General features: G+C 39.5%; 1 protein-coding gene across 2 annotated transcripts in view; it reads left to right on the top strand.

Moving 5' to 3' along the window:
- Positions 1–22,600, top strand: part of LOC120742080 (B-cell receptor CD22-like) — a 61,566-nt gene extending 38,966 nt beyond the window's left edge. The window contains exons 5-13 of one of the 2 annotated variants that reach the window (XM_040045227.1): positions 2,498–2,731; positions 2,915–3,175; positions 3,453–3,713; positions 18,388–18,648; positions 18,926–19,186; positions 19,464–19,724; positions 21,534–21,612; positions 21,692–21,752; positions 21,832–22,600. In XM_040045227.1, coding sequence (XP_039901161.1) covers positions 2,498–2,731; positions 2,915–3,175; positions 3,453–3,713; positions 18,388–18,648; positions 18,926–19,186; positions 19,464–19,724; positions 21,534–21,612; positions 21,692–21,752; positions 21,832–21,975 — 1,823 coding nt within the window. In that variant the 3' untranslated portion in view covers positions 21,976–22,600. Of the gene's footprint in view, positions 1–2,497; positions 2,732–2,914; positions 3,176–3,452; positions 3,714–6,743; positions 6,805–6,882; positions 7,133–18,387; positions 18,649–18,925; positions 19,187–19,463; positions 19,725–21,533; positions 21,613–21,691; positions 21,753–21,831 lie in introns of those variants that run through there. The other variant, XM_040045228.1, reaches the window with a different exon arrangement.
- The last annotated feature ends 1,619 nt before the right edge of the window (positions 22,601–24,219 follow it).

Here is a 24,219-nt window from a genome sequence, read left to right as displayed (position 1 = left end):
TTCTTTGCCTTTAGACAACAATTCTGATGGCAAAAGAGCCAAACGGGACAGGCAAAAAAAAAAAAAAAAAAAAAAAAAAAAAAAAAAAAAGGAATCACTTTAAACATTTATAAGCTTTGCAGCTGTCTGTATGTTGAGAGTTTGTTTTAATATAGAATAGAATAGAATAGAATAGAATTCAACTTTATTGTCATTGCACATGCACAGGTACAGGGCAACGAAATGCAGTTTGCATCCATCCAGAAGTGCTTTAGTGATATAGATATATTACAATATATATTAGCAATAATATAGATATGTGAATATATTACAGAAATGGGTCTATTATGGTATGTTATAATGTACACGGTATGAAGTATGTTGTGAATATTCTATAACTATAAGTATGTACAGGCTGTAGTGAGTACAAGCTATGTACAGGCTATGAACAGGATATAAATATGAAAAACTATACAGAATATGAAATAAATAACTTTACAGAAATCTGAGATATACAGCTATACAGAAATGGGAACTATGCAAGTTGTAAACAGTTGTAGGATTAAAAATTATCAAATGTACAGAACGATTATTTACACAGAGCTATACAGTAGTGCAGTTAAGATAAGTGAGATATAATTCCTACAGAGGCTATATAAAGTGCTAGTGGTTGTGAGTGGTGGTTCAGTCCATGTTATTATTGTGTGTTTGAGGGTACAGTTGTCCATTGTGTGTGTGTGTATGTTCAGTCCATGTGTTAACGTGGGTCAGATGTCAGGAGGCAGAGTTCAGGAGTCTGACAGCTGTGGGGAAGAAGCTGTTCCGGTACCTGGTGGTCTTAGTCCGGAGGCTCCTGTAGCGCCTCCCAGAGGGCAGGAGGGTGAAGAGTCCATGTGATGGGTGACTGGGGTCTTTGATGATTTTCCCAGCCCTTTTCAGACACCGCTTCCTGTAGATGTCTTTTATGGCAGGAAGTGGTGCTCCGGCGATGCGCTGGGCAGTTTTCATGACCCTCTGCAACGCCTTCCGGTCCGAGGCAGAGCAGTTCCTGTACCAGACTGTTATACAGTTGGTCAGGATGCTCTCGATGGTGCAACGATAGAAGTTCACCAGGATGTCTGAGGACAGGTGGTTCTTCCTCAGAGTCCTCAAGAAGAAGAGGCGCTGGTGAGCCTTCTTGACCAGCTTGGAGCAGTTGGTCGTCCAGGTGAGATCCTCGGAGATGTGGACTCCCAGGAACTTGAAGCTGCTCACACGCTCCACAGCCGTCCCCTTAATGTGGATGGGTGGATGTGGGTCAGCATTCCTCCTGTAGTCCACGATGAGCTCCTTGGTCTTCTCGGTGTTAAGCAGCAGGTTGTTTCTGTCGCACCACTCAGCCAGACGATCCACCTCCTCCCTGTAGGCGGCCTCATCGTTGTCACTGATGAGGCCAATCACCGTGGTGTCATCTGCAAACTTAATGATGGTGTTGGAACCATCAGCAGGTCTGCAGTCGTGGGTGAAGAGGGAGTAGAGGAAAGGGCTCGTCACACAGCCTTGTGGTACACCGGTGTTCATTGTGATGGTAGATGAGCAGCGGTTATCCAGCCAGACATGTTGGGGGCGGTTGGTCAGGAAGTCCAGTAACCATTTGCAGATGAGGGAACTGATGCCCAGGTCTGTCAGTTTCCTGATGAGTTGTGAGGGGTGGATTGTATTGAATGCTGAACTGAAGTCTATAAACAGCATTCTGGCGTAGGTGTTGTTGTTGTCCAGGTGTGAGAGGACAGAGTGTAGTGCGATGGAGACTGCATCCTCTGTGCTCCTATTCTGGCGGTATGCGAATTGGTGGGGGTCCAGGTGGGGGGGAGACAGGATTTGAAGTGTGCTAGGACCAGCTGCTCTAAGCACTTAGTGATGATGGGGGTGAGTGCTACTGGGCGGTAGTCATTGAGGCAAGATGGGTTGGAGTTTTTGGGTATCGGGACGATGGAGGTGGATTTGAAGCAGGCCGGTACCACAGCGTGGGCCAAGGACAGATTGAATATGTCTGTGAGCACTCCTGCAAGCTCCCCAGAACATGCTCTGAGAACACGCCCGGGGATGCCATCAGGACCTGCAGCCTTGTGGACATTGATCCTGCTCAGCACCGCTCCTACATCGGTGGGGGAGAGAGTCAGAGGTTGGTGGTCTGGCGTCACGTCTGCTTCGGTTGTGGTTGTGGGGTTCCCTCGCTCAAAACGAGCATAAAAGTTGTTGAGCTCATTGAGGAAGGAGACATCAGAGGATGCGGGGGAGGGTTTGGTGGTCCTGTAGTCTGTAATGGTCTGGAGTCCTTGCCACATGCGTCGGGGGTTGGAGTTGGAGAAGTGTTCTTCTACCTTCTTTTTGTAATGGTGTTTGGCTTTTTTGATGCCCTTCTTTAGATTAGCCCTGGCTGTGCTGTAGGCGTGTGCATCTCCTGACCTAAAGGCGGTGTTGCGGGCCTTCAGGAGGAGACGAACATCATAATATAATATCTGTTGTTTGCTCCCAGATCCACAGCTCCAGGTACATGTGAGGAGATCAACAGTAAACTCTTATTCTAACTGGACAGAGCTGACATGTCACAACAACTGTCAGCTACCTGATCAATCTTCCTACATCTGGTACAAGAATGGACACAAACTTTCATCAGAAAAACAATATTTACAGCTGAACACATTTGATTCTGCAGACAGTTTTTACTGTGCTGTGAAAGGATATGAGACATTCCCTTCTCCAACAGTGTGTAAGTTCACTACTTTTTGTTTCATTAAGAGAATTATATTTAATTTTTCTTTATTTACGTGAATGTGTCTGTATGTTAGTTTTAGTCAGAGGCCTTTCTTTTGGGAGGTTTACAATGTTTTCTTTTTAGAATATAAATTTCTAAAATTTGGTTTTGTTGTCATTCTTATGTTTCCTCCTCCAGATGCTCCAAAGCTTCCCTCTGTGTCAGTGAGTCCCTCTGCTGAGATAGTGGAGGGCAGTTCAGTCACTCTGACCTGTAGCAGTGATGCTAACCCAGCAGCTAACTACACCTGGTACAAGGAGGATGTCATCAACCCTCTCAGTTACCAAAACCAACATGTTTTCAGCTCCATCCTGCCCTCTGACTCTGGAAAGTATTACTGTACAGCTGATAATGACCTGGGACAAAAGAGATCTGAAAGCAGAAACATTGATGTGAAATGTGAGTAAAATACATTTATAAGCTTTAAGTTCTTTGATCTCAATTGAACAGTTAACATCAACTTTAGAGATAAGACTTAATTCATCATCATGAAGAGTGAAAACAGATTTACTGCACAATCATGTCTGTTTATTACAATATAGGTAGGTTTGACAAGGAAATAAGTAAGGTTTCTGAATGTTACCTTTTATAATTTTTGTAGCGTTGTGAGAAGCCTGCAAAGACTTGAGTATATTTATAACCAACCATGTTGTCATTGTCCTTATTTCTCCTCCAGATGCTCCAAAGCTTCCCTCTGTGTCAGTGAGTCCCTCTGCTGAGATAGTGGAGGGCAGTTCAGTCACTCTGACCTGTAGCAGTGATGCTAACCCAGCAGCTAGTTACACCTGGTACAAGGAGGATGTCATCAACCCTCTCAGTTACCAAAAACAACATGTTTTCAGCTCCATCCTGCCCTCTGACTCTGGAAAGTATTACTGTACAGCTGATAATGACCTGGGACAAAAGAGATCTGAAAGCAGGACTATTGATGTGAAATGTGAGTAAAATACATTTATAAGCTTTAAGTTCTTTGATCTCAATTGAACAGTTAACATCAACTTTAGAGATAAGACTTAATTCATCATCATGAAGAGTGAAAACAGATTTACTGCACAATCATGTCTGTTTATTACAATATAAGGAAGTTTGACAAGGAAATAAGTAAGGTTTCTGAATGTTACCTTTTATAATTTTTGTAGCGTTGTGAGAAGCCTGCAAAGACTTGAGTATATTTATAACCAACCATGTTGTCATTGTCCTTATTTCTCCTCCAGATACTCCAAAGCTTCCCTCTGTGTCAGTGAGTCCCTCTGCTGAGATAGTGGAGGGCAGTTCAGTCACTCTGACCTGTAGCAGTGATGCTAACCCAGCAGCTAACTACACCTGGTACAAGGAGGATGAAAATTTACCAAAAGCATTTGGACAGAACTTCACCGTCACCAAGTTCAGACCTGAACACAGTGGGCGTTATTACTGTGAAGCCCAGAACAAGCTGGGACGTCATAACTCCACCTTACAGCAGACCATTGTGCCAGGTAATCATTTATATTTACATACTGGATACACTCAGAAAGGAGTGCAGTCAAAAAGTCAGGCACAATCTACATTCATGCACTATGGCTAATTATTGGATGGCACTAGAATTTATAATAACAGATCACTGTCAAAATACCTCAGCACAGATAGAACTGTATTACTACCTAAATGTACACATGTACAAGTATTTATTTTGCCAAAACGTTTCCCCTTCAGTGTTGTATGGACTCATAGTGTTGCTACAGATAATTAAACCAGAGCTGATTTTAAAAACTTTGCTCTTTTGAATCTACACTAATCCATCATCATCCTTAAAAGCATATGTTTGTATGGTGTCTGTCCTGTGAGGGCCAAATATCTCAAAATAATCATTAATGAGTTCAGAAAACCAGGCCTGCAACTTGATTTACAAAGATAATTCAAATATATTAAAAATAAAATACTGGCTGCACCTGTAACTGTTCAACTTGCCTGTGTGGTTAAACAGAATATGGCAGGAGTCCCACTGTCTGCTGTCAAGGCTTTCCTTATTCATGTGCTAAAGAGTCCTAAGAATCAACATTGTAACTTATCTATCACGATGACAAGAACCATGTTTATTGCTAATGCTAGTCCTGTTTCCATGCAAAAAGCAGATTGTAACTGATCTCAGAATACTGAAAGCAGAGCCAGTGACATTTACCTCCTGTTAAAAACCAGGGATTTATCCATAATGCCCATGTGCACCCAGCCAGATAAAGCTGCAGGCCACTCAGCTTGAAGTGATTTTTAATCGAATGCAGACGAGGCTATGAAATTAAGATGTGCTACAGGTGTTCAGTGGAATAAGGGGGTGCGCCCAGTTTAACCTGTTCCAGAGACAATAGCCAACTGCTGCACACTGTACAGGATGAATGTTTATTGTAGGGCTTTTTAATTTACAGTACTAAAGTGCATGAGACAAACTGAAATGAGACTCTAAAAGTTGATTCTGTTCATCTGGACGTAGCGTTTTGTGGTGGGAGAGAAACGTTTTCGTCACTCATCCAGGTTACTTCTTCAGTCTCAGCTGACTGCAGGTTTCCCCAACCTTATAAACAGTACATTTGATAATGACTGTCAGTTCCTTAATCATAATTATGCAAATTCTCATGACCATTCATCAACAACCACTGACCAAAAACCACTGATAAAGCCCACTGATCAATGGCCATGAGTACCATTCACAGAGAGTTGGGGAATGGCTGCAATCACAGCATTGTAAGATGCTGACAGATGTACCCTTAGGCCCCCTCCTCGATTCAGAGATGGTCTTTCCCTTTTCATGTAAATGGCCTCCTTGAACTCCGCGCTCAAAACCAGCGTTTCTTCCTGTCCAGGATGTTACATCCTCATCCTTGAAAGAGTGTCCCTGGCCTGTAGGTGTAAATAGACTGCAGAGTCCTGGCCTGACGAGGTAGCTCTTCTGTGTTCGCCAGAGGTTGTTTTTGTTTCCCCCGATGTATAAATCCTTGCAATCCTCCTGGCACTTAACAGCGTACACTATGTTAATCTTCTATGTACAAATTGGCCACGATGGGTGAAACTGGTGAGCCCATGGCACACCCATGTTTCTGCCTGTAGAACTGACCCTTGAAGACACACATGAAAACACAGTTCCAAAAGCAAACACACTTGGTCGATGCTGAGAGGGGTCCTGTTGCTGAGGTTGGTGTCATCCTGTAATCTCTTACAGACTACCTCCAACGCTTCCGGGACTGGGATGCAAGTGAAGAGAGATGTAACGTCGTAAGAGATCATGGTTTCATCTGCCTCCATAATGACATCTCTCACCTTCTCAACACAATCCAGGGTGTTCTGGATGGGATGTGGTGTTCAGAGCTGCAAATCTTAATTTACATAATTAAGATTAAGGAACTGACCTCCCAGCCCATTGTTCCTTCAGTGGGCTGGTTTCAGTCATTATGCAAATGTACTGTTTATAAGATTGGGGAAACCTGCAGTCAGCTGAGACTGAAGAAGTCACCTGGATGAGTGACGAAACGTTTCTCCCACAAAACGCTACGTCCAGATTAACAGAATCAACTTTTGGAGATTTACTTTCCTGGGTGATTAAGAATGCATCAAGACGAAACTGACATGAGAGAAACTTTATGATAAAACACTGTTTGAGATTATCAGAGTGAGATCACGTTACTCTGGTGTGTTTAAATAGATTTCTATTTTTATTTTTCACTGGAGAAGAACTTGGCTTCTGTAGCCTAAAACTCCAACACTGTTCAGGCCATACACAGGTCGAACGTTATGGAATACTCAATTAACTATTAGTGCTTTACTTTGATCTTGATCAGGAGCAAAGAAGATAAAAGCTGCTGGAGTAACTGCTGCTGTTCTCCTGTCTGTCACATCCCTCCCTGTCTTCCTTTGGATTCGGTGAGCAGATCTGTCGCATTAAACTTTTACTTTTCAGTCATTGTGTTGTTCTTTTGTTCATTATCATTTCACTCCTCAGAAAAAAGAGGAATTCCAAGGAATCATCCAAGACTGAAGGCAGAGCAGACAACAAAGAACAGGTGAAACCAGAAATATAATTGCAGTAAAAAAAAATCATCATTCACCATTCTAATCTAAGATCATTTTTTTCTATGCAGTGTCTCTCTGATCAGGAGGAGCCACAGGAACAGGATGATCTTCAGTATGCCAGCATCCACTTCTCTAAAAACCAGGCAGATCCTCTCTACAGCAACAGCAGTTCAGCCCCACAGACACCTGGAGGAACAGAAAGTTACACTTAAAAACTGAAAACTATTTGAATGAAAGAGTCCAGGCAACTAATCAGTCTTCCTAGATTGTATCACATCATCTCAACAAGAATAAATGTAACAAAGTTGTTGAACTTCATGCAGATCGTACATGATTTAATTACGCTCACCACAGAAACATAAAATAATTTTTTTAATTACAAGTTTGACTCTTGTTAATATAAAAACCACCTACTTTAACTTTTTTGAGTTTACTGTGTTACACCGCTGTTAAATCAAATTAAAAGTACAGCCCTGTGGTGAGCAGCTCCTCACATAATACGATGAGCCTCGCTAGAAGATTCAAATTAAATATCTGGGAAATGCATTGCCTGCTTTAGCATTCTTCTTCTGTTTTTAAGCTTTTTTTTTTCACCATCATAATATAATTTCATGCTACATACTCAGAATCAACTAATTTGTGTCTATGAACCAAAAGCCATTGATGAAGAGGATCCATCCAGACTGCACCCTGCAGTCAACAAGATCTGGTCAACAAAGCCATAATTCCCATTAGCAGAAAGAAGCTGCATCATGGGAGGTTTGGTCTGTTCACTCAGTGAGCATCATAATTTAGCCAGCATGGTGGCTACTGGAGCTAGTTTCATTTTCACAAACCAAAATATTCTTTTGCTGCTCTTTTTCTTTCCTCATCACTTGTAGAAAAATACACGTATGTGATCAAACATGATTATCATAGTCTGTTTTCTGATGTTTGATATCCTGATGTATTATTATCATAATCACATTTATTTCAAACTGCACAAAGAAATTGACTTTTTAAAACGATTAACTTTTTAAACAAATCATTAAATAACACCTGATTTTTCAATAGCACTTCATTACTCTGATGTCTCACAGTGATATATATGGTTTATAAAACATTATTCTGCTACACCTCAACTTCTATGTGACTTTAATTTTCCATGGTGCTTTTTTTTTTGCATCAATAAAATTGTATAACATCAAGTAATGTCATGTTAATGCTGACTGGCTATTTGATATAACAGATCCAAACAGAGCACACTGTCTGGATCTAGGTAAAATGGTGAAATGTGTTTGTTTTGAAAGAAAATTACAAAAATAACATTAAATTCCTTACAAAAAAATATAAATTATAGTGATTAACAGAAATATTCACAACAAATTCTCTGTAAAAACTCCCTTATGTACTGTCACAAACTGGGTCAAAGGGCAAAGAGAGAGTTCATAGGTACATCTTTAACTGAACTCTTTGTGTCATGATAGTCCCATACAGTAGAAGACAAATGAGTAAAATCATTTAGCTACATTTATTTCTAAATTTACTGCTATATTTTGTGTTCTGTGCAAATGAACGCTGTCAAAACCACCAACACAAAGCACCAAAAAATGCCTTGAAACGTAAACAACATACATTATTAAAGTGACAGAACTTCAGGTTCCAAAAAGACACAATCACTAATTAGTGAGATACACGAGTCTCACAATAAATCCACACATGTTGGGATTTATCATAAAGACAACACTAAATGCATTTGTACAGCTAGCTTTCTTCATAGACAAAAATAGACACGTGTTTGGATAAGAAAAAATAACTTCACCAAACATGGTGGAGGAATTATTATGGTTTGGACATGTGTGGCTGCCAGTGTTGATGATGTGACTGTGGATATAAGCAGCAGACTGAATTCTGAGTACAGGTATACACTCTCTTCTCAGATTCAGCCAAATGCTGCAAAACCGATTGGATGGTCCTTCAGATTGCAAATAGATAATGAATCAAAGCATATTACAAAACCAACTGGAGAGTTTCTCAGTATTCATCAATGGCAAAGTCACCAGCTGATCTTAACACCTAGGAGCATCCTTTTCAGTTACAGAAGACAAAACTGAAGTCAGAGAGACCCACAAAGAAACAGCTACTAAAGGTGGCTGCAAGAAAGACCAGGCAAAGTGTCTCAAGAGAGGAAACTCTTAAAGTGTTCCTGATTTTTTTTCTTTCTTTCTTTTGTTTTACTGCCCTCTAGTGATAAAATGTTAGCTTGCAGCTTTGAGTTTCATCTCTCAGTACTCTCCTCTCCCTGAGTGAAAAATCCTTTAAAGAATTTGGCCATTCAAAATAAATAAACTTGTTTGTATATTGATAACAAACACCTTAAGGTCTGATTTAATTCCACAGTAAGCACAGACCTTGCCCCAAATCCCCCCTAACCAGGCTAGCCCACAGGTCACATGGCCCACAGGTCACATGACCGCTACTTAACTAGAAACCATGCTTTTTTTTCTTCCCCTGTCATATATAATGAGTAATACATACAAATCATTTCAGTACATAGGTATGTCCCTCAACGTCCTGTTCGGAGAGTAATTACTTTCTAGCTGTCTGATTGGATTTTTGTTTTTAATAAATCAGTCTCATGATTGTGAGCCCCACCTAATGTGTAAACAAATGGAAGGCAGGCAGGGTAGTGAGGTGAGGAGACCAAAGACATTACTGCCAGCAACCCTACATCTGATATGGCTCCCCAGTACCATTCCAGCCTTCCACTAGCACCTATAGTGGATCCTGTTGTGTCATTTGTAAGTATAATTGTCTTTATGTAGGTGAGTGCTAAGCTAGTGCTATGTAGGGCTGCAGATATCGATTGTTCAGATAAGAAATACTTATGTCTTATTAATGAGCAATAATAAAAAAAAAGAGAGTCTTTTAAAATGAATTGCTCATTGACTTCCATTTCAGACATTGCAATGTTTTAAATTTTAACTGGATATAATGGTTGTCAAAAACAACAACAACAACAACAAAAACAACTAAACCCCTTTAGGTAATTTAATACCAACCATATCAATTTTTTTTAAAGCAAAAAAATCAAAGATCAAAGTCATTGCAAGACATAAAAATGTACATTTATCTTCTTAGACAGCTTTCTGATATTAATGAGGTAGATTAGGCATGTTTTCATTTTTATGAGTTTTTGTGAATGTGTGTGTCTGCAGGTTTAAGTGTACAAGTAAATAAAGGAGTTTGTGCCTGTAACCCTTTAAAGGAGTATGTGGTGGCTGCAATGAAGAAAAGCAAGCAAACAAAAAAAATATTAACACAATTTATATAGCACACTATTTTACATTATTTTACTTTCAATCTAAAAAATGTTTGAAATGAATATGGTCTAATACACCCCAAGCCCTCCTTTAAACTCACCACTGTTTGCTGCAGGTACTGCTACAGCACTCCTACTCTGGAGTTTATCACATCAGTGCACTCCTGAACAGCGGACTTATTTTTGAACAGTAATAATAATTTTTTGCACATCAGGTCATCCTGCATACTAAGCCAACATATTGAGGTCATAGTTCTTTTGCACACATCTCTGTTTCACACTTTAATATCGTCTTCTTTTTGTCTTCATTTATTTATCTGTACTATTTGTATTTTATATGTTCTATTTCTATTGTATATATTAATTGGCATCTCTGTGGGGACAGCAAAGAAAAAATTTCATTGCACAAAGAAATCCCTTTTTTTCTTTGAATACATGACAATAAACACTTTGAACCTTGAATCTCTTGAATCTACAGAGCTGCGTGTTAAACTAAGATAAGATGAACAAACAACTTCTGTTGAGAATTTTTTATAATCGAATTATTCAAATTACTCCGTGAATTGTTGCAGACCCATGCATTAAAAGACGTGAGACAGGTGGAGGACGATCCCACTCAGTGGCAGACCGGCTGTCATCCCATCCCATTGACCCAGCACCCAAGGGAGGCCATAGCTTCAAGGAGTACAGCAAAGGGCCACATTTCAGCCTGACAGCTTGATCATCTGGATGGGGAACTCTCCAGATTGTAAGTTACCAGAATACTGGAGATGTCATAGGATCCAGTAAATATTCCAGTAAAAGCTGACGTACTGAAGCAACTTCTTTACTCAAAGAATCTGACATTTAGAAAACCGTCACTCCCTTCTTGCTTCCTCTTCTGTAGTGCTAGCCAGATTTTGCTAGAAAATTTTCAATTGGATCTATTTAAATATTACAGCTTCCCATCCCACAGCCAAATAAAGGAGATGTGGAATTTTTTTTTAGTCTGTTACAGATAAAAGATAAGTTTATTGTATTTTTTGACCGAACAGGTATTCTTGTGTGTTCTGTCTTACAATGTAAGAGACGCAGCAGCAGATTAGAATCAAGTATAGAAAGACTTTATATATTCTCTACATCACCAAATTAATACATGGATATTCCCTGGACAACGTAACCCAAAGTTTGCGCTCCATTCACGGGTTTTAGCAAAGTACACATAGCAACCTCCACATATAAAACATATTCCACCAGTAGAGAATCTGTAATGCACATAAAATAAATATAAGAAACTGTCATCAATCGCAGAACAGTAACCAGACTCCTCTATGGCTCTGTGGCTGAAGAGTTCACTATATACAACACTTACTCATCATCAAGCCAGTCTATATCTGGAAAGAAATGTTTCAATATTCACCTCTCAGACTCACCAACATGGCCACCCACTGATGGCTCCAACCCTGGCGAGCTGCTCCCCCCATCACCCTCTCTCCACATTCTCCAAGTAAGGACTGATTGGAATCTCAACAATCTGTTCACTTTTCAACGTACATCAAGATTTATACACCTGAGTCACAAACCCAGATTCCCTGTGATGTCCCCATTTTTACTTTATCATGAATATTATTACTATGGAAGGAGGAAATGCGCGCGCGTGCACACACACACACACACACACACACACACACACACACACACACGCACACACACACACACACACACACACACACACACACACATTTTATAAACCCTCTGGTGACTGTTAACATATATGTGTAACCAGTATTTGAACCATTCTGCTTGATTTAGCTGCTGTCAAGTTTTAGCAAACAATAGCTGTAGGGCTCAAGTGTTGGACCGGGCATGACAGAGAGAAGCAGAGTGTAGTTTGAGATTCTTTCTTCCCTTAGAGAAATCACACAGGCTGGCGGCCTTACTGCAGACAATAATAAAAGGCACTAATTTACATGAGGAACAGATCATCAGAGAGAGCAAAACGAAACAAGTCTACCACCCACTAATGATGTGTCGGTCGCGAACGAAATGGCTCTTACACAGACACAGAGACAGGCATGAATTTTCTTCAGTGTATTTCTGACATTCAGGATTTCTCTCGAACAAATGGCCATAATTTCCTAACCGTAGGGGCTAGAACGGTCATTCTGACACCGTTTTGTTCAGAAGAGATGGGGGAATCTTCAGGTGTTCATAATTCATAATTAAAGTATAAATTATTGAAGATATATGACTTGCAATACACTGTAACTGAGTAGAGGCGAAGCAAAAACTGCCTTGACTTGCCCTCAAACAACATTTTGTAAATCTAAATCTATATCAGCATCAAAATCATTCTTTCACCGTAAGAAACAGCAGGGGTTGGTGAACAGTCATGGAAAGTTTCAGGGCTCTGTTGAAATCCATCAAAAAGATATGACGAGAGAAAAAAGTGCCTCATTTAGTTGAAGTTGAGTTTGAAATCTGAAGAAATCTGAGCGAGAAACAAATTTCCTACCCTCAAAAAAATGTAATTCATGACCAAACGGTAACAAGTGAGAAACAAATTCTTGAATTGTGAGCGTCAGGAGTGTCTGAAGATATATTGGCACAAGCCTCATGTCTCAACTTTGCTTTGTTAAGCAGATATGACAATTTGAAAATGTGTCTCATTAGAGAAATCCAGCGGTGATTTTGAACAAACTCTCCATTGACTGTCTATGGAGAGTTTTCAGACTTTGTGTTGACATTTTCTGAAAGCCAGCAAAAATACCTACGTTTTGATGTATAATTTGTGGGGGTTGAGTGGAAATTGAGCGAGTAGTAAGAAGTTGTTGGGACATGAAGAGAAAATTCAAAAAGCTCAAGTGTCCACTCTGCGTTAATTGCACAGCAACCATAACAACGCATGTATTTTCTGAAAAATCACAAAGCTGCAACTGAAAACTTAAAGAGGCATTAAATTAAAACGGTAACAGATATGAAAAAGCTGAATCATACATGAATAGCCCAATAATCTGAGAATGTTTTAAAGTTTGAATGGAGTTTCTACGTGAAAGTATAAGGATGTAGTTAAGTTTCAAAATCAAGCAAATTTTAGCAGAATTTTGGAAATTTTCCATTCATTTTCCATGCCTGTGAGGCATTCACACAACTACACACTCCAAACACGCTGAACCAGCGGTCCCCAACCCCTGGGCCTCGGACCGGTACCGGTCCGTGAGTTGTTTGGTACCGGACCGCGAGAGTTGAGGCTCAGGTGTGAAATGTAAATAATTTTTTTTTTTCGGTACCGGTACTAGTTTTATTTTGTTGTATTTATCCGCGACACCTTAAAGGCCGGTCCGTGAAAATATTGTCGGGCATAAACCGGTCTGTGGCGCAAAAAAGGTTGGGGACCACTGCGCTAAACTCAAAACTCGCTCTCTCTCTTTTTCTGCTCTCTCTCTTTCTCCTAAAACTTCCCCTGTATAAGCAGAGAGTGCTCGCTGCGCTGTCCTTAGACAGTAAACGTGACGAAACTATTGAGGAAAAAACGCAGCGTATATATTGTCTATCATGACTCTGGTTTTACGTGGCCTATCAACACAGTTTATAAACTGGTATATATCACCTTGTTGCTTTGTCTTTAAGTGGTCATGTGATTGGCGTACCACGACTACTTTATTCTTCCTCAGTCAAACAGCAGCACTCATGCCATTGTTTTGCCCTCTTAGCTCCAGGTGTTGTGCTAGACAGTGATCGTGATTACCGTCCGCGGGAGCGCGCGCAGCTGCTTAAAGCTGTAGCGTCCAGATTACTTACAGCTACTTCCGCGTTAGTAATGCTGCTACTCGTAACGCCGTTATTCCCATCACTGACTACCACACACCAAATCCGGTTGTTGGTACGTCCTGGCTTGTGTAGCCACTAGATAACAAAAGCTCAACACTGTGCTTAGCATCCTGGAGCACTTCTGTTGTGTTTTGTACGTTGTATGTTTTGGAGTTTGTACGTGCTTCGGGGGTTTGAAGATATTTGTAGCTTATTTTAGGAGTTAGAAATGTGTGAGATAGCATGTAGAATAGTGTAGAGACACTGACACTGCCCTGGATGTAATAAAGGCCTGAACGTGTCATAAAATTAGGAGTAAACTTGATATTGTATTTGTTTTAAATGTTATATACCTATGTGGTATATGACTTTTGTTGCCATGATGCCAGGTCTCTCTTGGAAATGAGATTTTTAATCTCAATTAGATTTTTTTTACCTGGATAAATAGAGGATTAATAAAAAGGAGACCTTCCCCCACCTTGAGCTAAAAAAGTAAGCCAGAGAGAAGTTATAGCTGAGTGGAAATTCCCCAGGGGATGCCTGGTGTTTGTAACCTGATAATTGTGGTCTGGAGGGGAGACACATCAGAAGTGAGTGAGTGAGACGGTAGACAGCAGTGAGGAGGAGAGTGCGAGTGCATCGCAAAAACACATAAATATCATAGACACTCGTAAACAAAGCAGCATCTGGCTGCAGTTTGAAGAAGAAACAGATACTAACTAAGAGGGGAAACCGCATATGCCCATCCAAGCTGAGTCAGCTTGGATGGGCATATGCGGTTTGTCCTCAAGGCCTGGTTCCCACTGGATTCTTGGCTGACTCATCAAACAAAGACTTAACTACATTACTTAAAAACCACTTCATCTCTCCATTCCTCATGAGAGAGTTAGAGCAGGATTGTAAACATGTTCCTTATTTTGCTCCTCAGACTTGACTTTGCTTCTTCTTAAACACAACACTGAACTTTAAGCTCTTTCAGATTAATCACATGTACAGAGGGTACAGTCAGGTGTATTTTAACAGTTTCTGCTTTTACTTACAGACCTCAGGAAAAAGCCACGTTTGACAGCTCTTTGAAGACAGCTCCATTGTGGATTGTATTTAAAGGTGTTGCTGGGACTCATTTACTTCAAATACACATTATCAACCAGCAGTTATGTTTTATGGACTTGGAGAGATGAGAGGAACAGCTGTAAGTTTAATTGCTGCAACCTGTGGACTTCTTGTCTTTCTCAGTTTAACAGGCAAGTCTACTTTACAATATTTATTGTAATGTCAAACAGAAGTGATACAGGAAAAATATTTATACAACCACTTTTACTTTTTTCTTTAAAAGAAAAAGAAAAAAAAGAATTTTTTTACATACAACTCCAAATCAAAAGAGTTAGGACGGTATGTTATGAAAATGAAACTGAAAACAGTATTCCAATAGTTCTTGCAACACATTTAAAAAAAAAGTTGGAACATCCTTTAGAAAAGGAGCTGAATCTTTTAACATTTTCTATTATAAAAATGTATTATTTTTCAGTCTTTTCTCCATGTTTCTTAGTTTCCTCAGTCATATTTCCCTCTGTCTCTCACTCTCTCTTTGTGTTCTCACTCTCGCTGTCTCTCTGTTTTTAGTCAGACTTTCATTGTGTTTCTCATACTTCCCAATTTATTTTGACAGTCTCTTGTCCCGTGTACATTGTGTTCAATTTTGCTTCCAAAGTCTCGTCAGTTAATTTTTTTTCAGCTGTGTTCCCCAGATATGGCAGGCAGGTAGGTTAGGACCCAAATGTAAGACTCTCTGTCCTGATTCTCTCCTGTATATTGGCTCTCTCACTCTGTCTGTTGTTTTGATCTCCCTCTTGCTCTGTGTGTCATTTGTTTAGAGCCTGCAGTGTTTGTATCCATGAGTATCTGCCAGTTAAGTTGGATTAAGTTATTTTTAATTTCCAGCAATGAAGCTGTTGTTCAGTCCAGCCTGATAATCTTACATTTGAGTCCTGACCTACCTGCCAGCCACACACAGCACTTCATGACATTTAAAGCTTCCTTTCTATGTAACCTCAATATTCCCATCAGTTTCCCCCTAAATATTTTATTATACAAGTTGTACTGATGAAAATACACAACAGATCATATTTTTTCTTTCTTTTGTTTTGCTTTGAGAATGAGCTGGCTATTCACAGTGAAAATCTTGTCCAACAGGTACAGCTGGGTCTGCCAGCATTTGGGTTGTACGTGAAGGAGAGGATCTTTCACTTTATAGTTTTTTGACTGTGTCTGGAAACACAAAGTTCTTCTGCAAGGAAAAATGTGAGCGAGCAGAAAACATCCTCATTAAAACAGATGAAACCACAGCTCAGAGCGGCAGATTCAGCATTGAATACAAAGATGCAGCTTCAGGAAGAGGAAGCCTGACTTTTACCATCACAAATATGAGAAAGTCTGACTCAGGAATGTACCGGTATGGTTTGGGTAAATCTTCAGCTCCAGATTCATACTCAGACTTTGAGGTCAGAATTTCAAATGGTGAGTTTCTACTAAAAGTCAAAATTGGGAAACCAATCACCTACTCTCATACCTCCATAAACTCTCAGGATAAATACAGTCCTATTTAAACCAGTCACTTTATTTATTTATTATATAATTCATGGATGTTCATCTATTTAACAGAAATTGCTAAAAACTCTAGAGTCTCCCGTGCACAGAGTGAGGGAGAAGAAATCTCATTTCCATGTGCCACTGCTGTCCAGGCACAGAGGAAGTTCCTTTGTAAGAATCCGTGTGAGAAAGAAGGAAATATCTTCATTGACACAACTAATGACAAAGTTCAGAATGGCAGGTACAGCATTGAATACACAAAAGGATCTGGGTTTGAACTTCGAGCAACCATCAGACATCTGACCAAGTCCGACACGGGACAGTACAGGTGTGGTTACGGGGACCCTTTATCTCCTGATTCATATGACACTGACGATATTTTGGTTGTAGATGGTGAGTTTCTTTTCAGAATAATAACAATTCTTGATATGTTCATCCTATAGCTTGTTGTTAAACAAACAAAATGTTGCAAATTAGGGATTAGATTAAAGTTCATAGTAAAAGATGCCAGTCTTTCTACAATTCTCTCTGTTTTGTCCTTTTTCTGCCCGTCCTTTCCAGCACTGTAGCAATCAGAATTATTGTTTGAAGACCAGGAAAAATGCCCAACAGATTTATTTTACCAAGTGGACCATCCTGGCTTTTGATATACTGGTAGATGGTCAGGTGGCCAGGAGAGGAAAGAGGTGGAATGGTTTCCCTGCACCTGTAAATTGTTATTATAATTTTTTAATTATGATTAAAATAATCCCACTATTGTCCTCTCTCACTTATTCACAGACATTTGGGACATTATTGGACACAATATTCATTGTAATTGGGTCTTTTTCAGTTTAAACCTTTTGCAAACATATATGAGATTCTTGACGGGTTCCAGTCTCACTTTAAAGAACAGTATTATGCTGTATTCTGTCTTGTTCTCTATGAAACATGTTTAAATGGAATCTTAGAAATTGAATTCAGATCTATGAAAGTGAATATAAATAAGTCTGCTTTCTGATTTTTCTATAATGGGCTCTGTGTTACAGTGGTGACTTACACTTCTACTCAGGTCTGCGCCTTCAAAGGATCAACAGCAGAAATACACTCCACATTCAGATACCTATCGACTATAAATGACATAAAGACAAGAATCCAGAAAATGTTCTGGTTTACTACAGTCAAAGATAATGAGCCTGTGGACCTGAAAACAGATCCAGAGTATTCAGGTCGAGTTCAGTATCAGTGTGAAAACAACGACTGCACTCTGAGAATCTCAGACCTGAGAGAGAGCGACTCAGCTGAGTACAAGTTCATGCTCATAACAAACGATCCAGGAGGGAAATATACTGGATCACCTGGAGTCACTTTGACTGTTACAGGTAAAAAATATTTAACTGGAATTCACTTTAAACATTTCCATGTGTATTTGTGCAGATGTTGAGATATTTCTGATATAATGTCATTGTGTTTTTTTTTTTACTCCCAGATCCACAGCTCCAGGTACATGTGAGGAGATCAACAGTAAACTCTTATTCTAACTGGACAGAGCTGACATGTCACAACAACTGTCAGCTACCTGATCAATCTTCCTACATCTGGTACAGGAATGGACACAAACTTTCATCAGACGAACAATATTTACAGCTGAACACATCTGATACTGTAGACAGTCTTTACTGTGCTGTGAAAGGATATGAGACATTCCCTTCTCCAACAGTGTGTGAGTTCACTACTTTTTGTTTCATTAAAGGAATTATATTTAATTTTTCTTTATTTACGGGAATGTGTTTGTATGCTACTTTAGTCAAAATCCTTTCTTTTAGGGGGTTTACAATGTTTTCTTTTTAGAATATACATTTTTTTAATTTGTTTTTTTACGACCATATCGTCATTCTTATGTTTCCTCCTCCAGATGCTCCAAAGCTTCCCTCTGTGTCAGTGAGTCCCTCTGCTGAGATAGTGGAGGGCAGTTCAGTGGCTCTGACCTGTAGCAGTGATGCTAACCCAGCAGCTAGTTACACCTGGTACAAGGAGGATGTCATCAACCCTCTCAGGTACCAAAAACAACATGTTTTCAGATCCATCCGGCCTTCTCAATCTGGAAAGTATTACTGTACAGCTGATAATGGCCTGGGACAAAAGAGATCTGAAAGCAGAACTATTGATGTGAAATGTGAGTAAAATACATTTATAAGCTATAAATTCTTTGTTCTCAGTTGAACAGTTAACATCAACTTTAGAGATAAGACTTAATTCATCATCATGAAGAGTGAAAACAGATTTACTGCACAATCATGTCTGTTTATTACAATATAAGGAAGTTTGACAAGGAAATAGGAAGGTTTCTACATATTATTATATTATAATTTTTGTAGCGTTGTGAGAAGCCTGCAAAGACTTGAGTATATTTATAACCAACCATGTTGTCATTCTTATGTTTCCTCCTCCAGATGCTCCAAAGCTTCCCTCTGTGTCAGTGAGTCCCTCTGCTGAGATAGTGGAGGGCAGTTCAGTCACTCTGACCTGTAGCAGTGATGCTAACCCAGCAGCTAGTTACACCTGGTACAAGGAGGATGTCATCAACCCTCTCAGGTACCAAAAACAACATGTTTTCAGCTCCATCCTGCCCTCTGACTCTGGAAAGTATTACTGTACAGCTGATAATGACCTGGGACAAAAGAGATCTGAAAGCAGAAACATTGATGTGAAATGTGAGTAAAATACATTTATAAGCTTTAAATTCTTTGTTCTCAGTTGAACAGTTAACATCAACTTTAGAGATAAGACTTAATTCATCATCATGAAGAGTGAAAACAGATTTACTGCACAATCATGACTGTTTATTACAATATAAGGAAGTTTGACAAGGAAACAAGTAAGGTTTCTGAATGTTACCTTTTATAATTTTTGTAGCGTTGTGAGAAGCCTGCAAAGACTTGAGTATATTTATAACCAACCATGTTGTCATTGTCCTTATTTCTCCTCCAGATGCTCCAAAGCTTCCCTCTGTGTCAGTGAGTCCCTCTGCTGAGATAGTGGAGGGCAGTTCAGTCACTCTGACCTGTAGCAGTGATGCTAACCCAGCAGCTAACTACACCTGGTACAAGGAGGATGAAAATTTACCAAAAGCATTTGGACAGAACTTCACCGTCACCAAGTTCAGACCTGAACACAGTGGGCGTTATTACTGTGAAGCCCAGAACAAGCTGGGACGTCATAACTCCACCTTACAGCAGACCATTGTGCCAGGTAATCATTTATATTTACATACTGGATACACTCAGAAAGGAGTGCAGTCAAAAAGTCAGGCACAATCTACATTCATGCACTATGGCTAATTATTGGATGGCACTAGTGTTAGATTTGTATTGTTGATTGTCATTTATGCTTAGAAACATTTACCCACATATGCTTAGAAGTGTATAATCATTTGTAGATTGAAAGAATGTCTCATCCTAGGAGGTCTGTAACGGCTCTGAGTAGCATGAAGGGGGAGGGCGTTCACTCCCTCTACAGAGTGTTCTGGCATAGATCACACACCTCCTAGGAGAGGTCGTATCTTCTCTTGCTGATATATGGTATAGCAAACACACGTATATCTGTTTAAGTATAAGAGCCTTTTGTTCAGATGGACCCGCTCCTGGCACCAGCGTTTGGGGAGTCTTCACAGGGTCACACCTTGACCTCACACACACACACACACACACACACACACACATACACACACACACACACATACACAGTATTTTTTGTTCACATGTATACCTATGTAAGATGTCATATGTTAATGACCCTATGCATATTCATGTAACCACAATAAAAGGAGTGCTATGGGGAGCCTGGCTGAGAGTCTGATGGAGGCTAGGTGGTGGGACGACACTTGGCCCCAGCCAGATTTCCCTCATGCATGAGTAAACCAGCCTGCTTGTGTCTTGCTTTGCAGTGTAATTATATTGTCTTCAACGTTCCAGCGGATAGGTACAAGCTACAAACCTATCAACTAGAATTTATAATAACAGATCACCTTCAAAATATCTCAGCACAGATAGAACTGTATTACTATCTAAATGTACACATGTACAAGTATTTATTTTGCCAAAACGTTTCCCCTTCAGTGTTGTATGGACTCATAGTGTTGCTACAGATAATTAAACCAGAGCTGATTTTAAAAACTTTGCTCTTTTGAATCTACACTAATCCATCATCATCTTTAAAAGCATATGTTTGTATGGTGTCTGTCCTGTGAGGGCCAAATATCTCAAAATAATCATTAATGAGTTCAGAAAACCAGGCCTGCAACTTGATTTACAAAGATAATTTAAATATATTAAAAATAAAATACTGGCTGCACCTGTAACTGTTCAACTTGCCTGTGTGGTTAAACAGAATATGGCAGGAGTCCCACTGTCTGCTGTCAAGGCTTTCCTTATTCATGTGCTAAAGAGTCCTAAGAATCAACATTGTAACTTATCTATCACGATGACAAGAACCATGTTTATTGCTAATGCTAGTCCTGTTTCCATGCAAAAAGCAGATTGTAACTGATCTCAGAATACTGAAAGCAGAGCCAGTGACATTTTAACCTCCTGTTAAAAACCAGGGATTTATCCATAATGCCCATGTGCACCCAGCCAGATAAAGCTGCAGGCCACTCAGCTTGAAGTGATTTTTAACCGAATGCAGACGAGGCTATGAAATAAAGATGTGCTACAGTTTTCAGTGGAATAAGGGGCGCGCCCAGTTAACCCTGTTTCCAGAGACAATAGCCAACTGCTGCCACTGTAAAGGATGAATGTTTATTGTAGGCTTTTTAATTTACAGTATAAAGTGCATTGAGACAACTGACATGAGAGAAACTTTATGATAAAACACTGTTTGAGATTAACAGAGTGAGGTCACGTTACTCTGCTGTGTTTAAATAGATTTCTATTTTTATTTTTCACCGGAGAAGAACTTGGCTTCTGTAGCCTAAAACTCCAACACTGTTCAGACCATACACAGGTCGAACGTTATGGAATACTCAATTAACTATTAGTGCTTTACTTTGATCTTGATCAGGAGCAAAGATAAAAGCTGCTGGAGTAACTGCTGCTGTTCTCCTGTCTGTCACATCCCTCCCTGTCTTCCTCTGGATTCGGTGAGCAGATCTGTCGCATTAAACTTTTACTTTTCAGTCATTGTGTTGTTCTTTTGTTCATTATCATTTCACTCCTCAGAAAAAAGAGGAATTCCAAGGAATCATCCAAGACTGAAGGCAGAACAGACAACAAAGAACAGGTGAAACCAGAAATATAATTGCAGTAAAAAAAAAATCATCATTCACCATTCTAATCTAAGATCATTTTTTTCTATGCAGTGTCTCTCTGATCAGGAGGAGCCACAGGAACAGGATGATCTTCAGTATGCCAGCATCCACTTCTCTAAAAACCAGGCAGATCCTCTCTACAGCAACAGCAGTTCAGCCCCACAGACACCTGGAGGAACAGAAAGTTACACTTAAAAACTGAAAACTATTTGAATGAAAGAGTCCAGGCAACTAATCAGTCTTCCTAGATTGTATCACATCATCTCAACAAGAATAAATGTAACAAAGTTGTTGAACTTCATGCAGATCGTACATGATTTAATTACGCTCACCACAGAAACATAAAATCTTTATTTTTTTTTTCAAATTACAAGTTTGACCCTTGTTAATATAAAAACCACCTACTTTAACTTTTTTGAGTTTACTGTGTTACACCGCTGTTAAATCAAATTAAAAAGTACAGCCCTGTGGTGAGCAGCTCCTCACATAATACGATGAGCGTCGCTAGAAGATTCAAATTAAATATCTGGGAAATGCATTGCCTGCTTGAGCATTCTTCTTCTGTTTTTAAGCTTGTTTTTTTTCACCATCATAATATAATTTCATGCTACATACTCAGAATCAACTAATTTCTGGTCAACAAAGCCATAATTCCCATTAGCAGAAAGAAGCTGCATCATGGGAGGTTTGGTCTGTTCACTCAGTGAGCATCATAATTTAGCCAGCATGGTGGCTACTGGAGCTAGTTCTCTAGTTCTTTTGCTGCTCTTTTTCTTTCCTTATCACTTGTAGAAAAATACACGTATGTGATCAAACATGATTATCATAGTCTGTTTTCTGATGTTTGATATCCTGATGTATTATTATCATAATTGCATTTATTTGATAAACTATCAACTTTTTTAACAAACAATTAAATAACACCTGATTTTTCAGTAATCTTAACACTTCATCAGAGTGATATAAATGGTTTCTCTATATAAGGCTACGTCCACACGTACACGGGTATTTTTGAAAACAGAGATTTTCCGTTTTCGTTTTAAAAAATAATCCCGTCCACACGTAAAGGCAGAAATGAAGGAAAACGCTGCTAGGAACATGTCAAAGCAACAGGTGGCGATATATTCCTAACCGTGCAGAAATGTTGGCCAATCAGAAGTCTAGAAGCCTCGGTGGGAAAAAGTAAACAAGGATGGGGCATAGAAGCAGAACTGAGTCCTATGTGTGGAGTGACAGTAACTGTGTGTGTATATGTAAGCATTTAAACACTGCAGAGAGTACAACTAACAGTAATAGTATTGTAGAAATTCATTTCACCGAAACAATAACGTGGCGCACAGTTTGACGTTAAAAAATGCGCACACCTTTGACGCTGCGTTTTCTCCGTTTTTCTCGTCCACATGTAAATGCAAAAACGGAGTTTTCAAAAATATCCACCCTGGCAGGAGATTTTTAAAAATCTCCGTTTTCAGTGACCGAAAACGCCGTTTACGTGTGGACGAAAGGTGCAAACGCATAGAAAAATCTGCGTTTTCAAAAATACCCGGGTACATGTGGACGTAGCCTAAGAATACACAGAAGCAGAAACAATACATTTTGTTTGAAGTAAATATTATAATTAATCATCTAATAGAAGTTATATATGTTGGTACACTATGTAGATTATAGGACAAAGAAGCAGTTGTCAAGGACGAGTTCGGTTATATATACACAGATATACATACGTTACAATTACTTTAGTATCATGGGATTTCAGAGAAACTGTTCAAGTTGCTGTTTCTATCAGGAGAGGAGAGAGAAGAAGCCAGAGCAGAAGTGAGGTGTAAATTGTGCAGTAATATTAAGCTCTTGGTATATTCCATTGAGAAACAGTGAGTGCGAATTAGACTGACCAGAGTTCTTTAGGGCAGGAGAGGGTGGCAAGTGAGTATTGCAGGTAAGTATCCAAGTATAACAAAGAATGCACACTTGCACTGCAGAGCCAGGGGTGTATATTAATGTTGTGAACAGGAAGGATGTCTGGTTTCACTGACCTGATTTCCACAATTTGACCACAGCAGAAAGTGATCAAATAAAGTAGAACGTTCTGAGTGAAACATCTTCTACTCTTCTGTATTTTCTTCTGCTTATTCAACAGACTTTACTAACATGTGGACCCTGAACATTTTATTCTGCATGTTAACTCCGTGTAACTCTGGGCTTCTTGTTGATTCAAAGTGCTGCTGTTTTAAAAAGAGGAAGTTTTTTTGATGATTGGCTCTGAGATATCCAGGAATGTTCACAGGATTCAAACCATCAATAATCCAGATATTCCCAAATGTGATGGCCAAACCCATGGCCACACTCTAAAGTCAGTAACTCTTGTATTTTCATTTCTTCATTTAAACACAGTAACACACTTTAGTTTCCAATAACTTTATTGATTGGTTTGGATACATT

Source organism: Simochromis diagramma, unplaced genomic scaffold (assembly GCF_900408965.1).
Source record: "Simochromis diagramma unplaced genomic scaffold, fSimDia1.1 OVJJ01000610.1, whole genome shotgun sequence".
In the NCBI taxonomy this organism is placed as follows: domain Eukaryota; kingdom Metazoa; phylum Chordata; class Actinopteri; order Cichliformes; family Cichlidae; genus Simochromis; species Simochromis diagramma.
The sequence above is the reverse complement of the archived record's forward strand: the minus strand, read 5'-3'. Positions and strand labels throughout refer to the sequence as shown.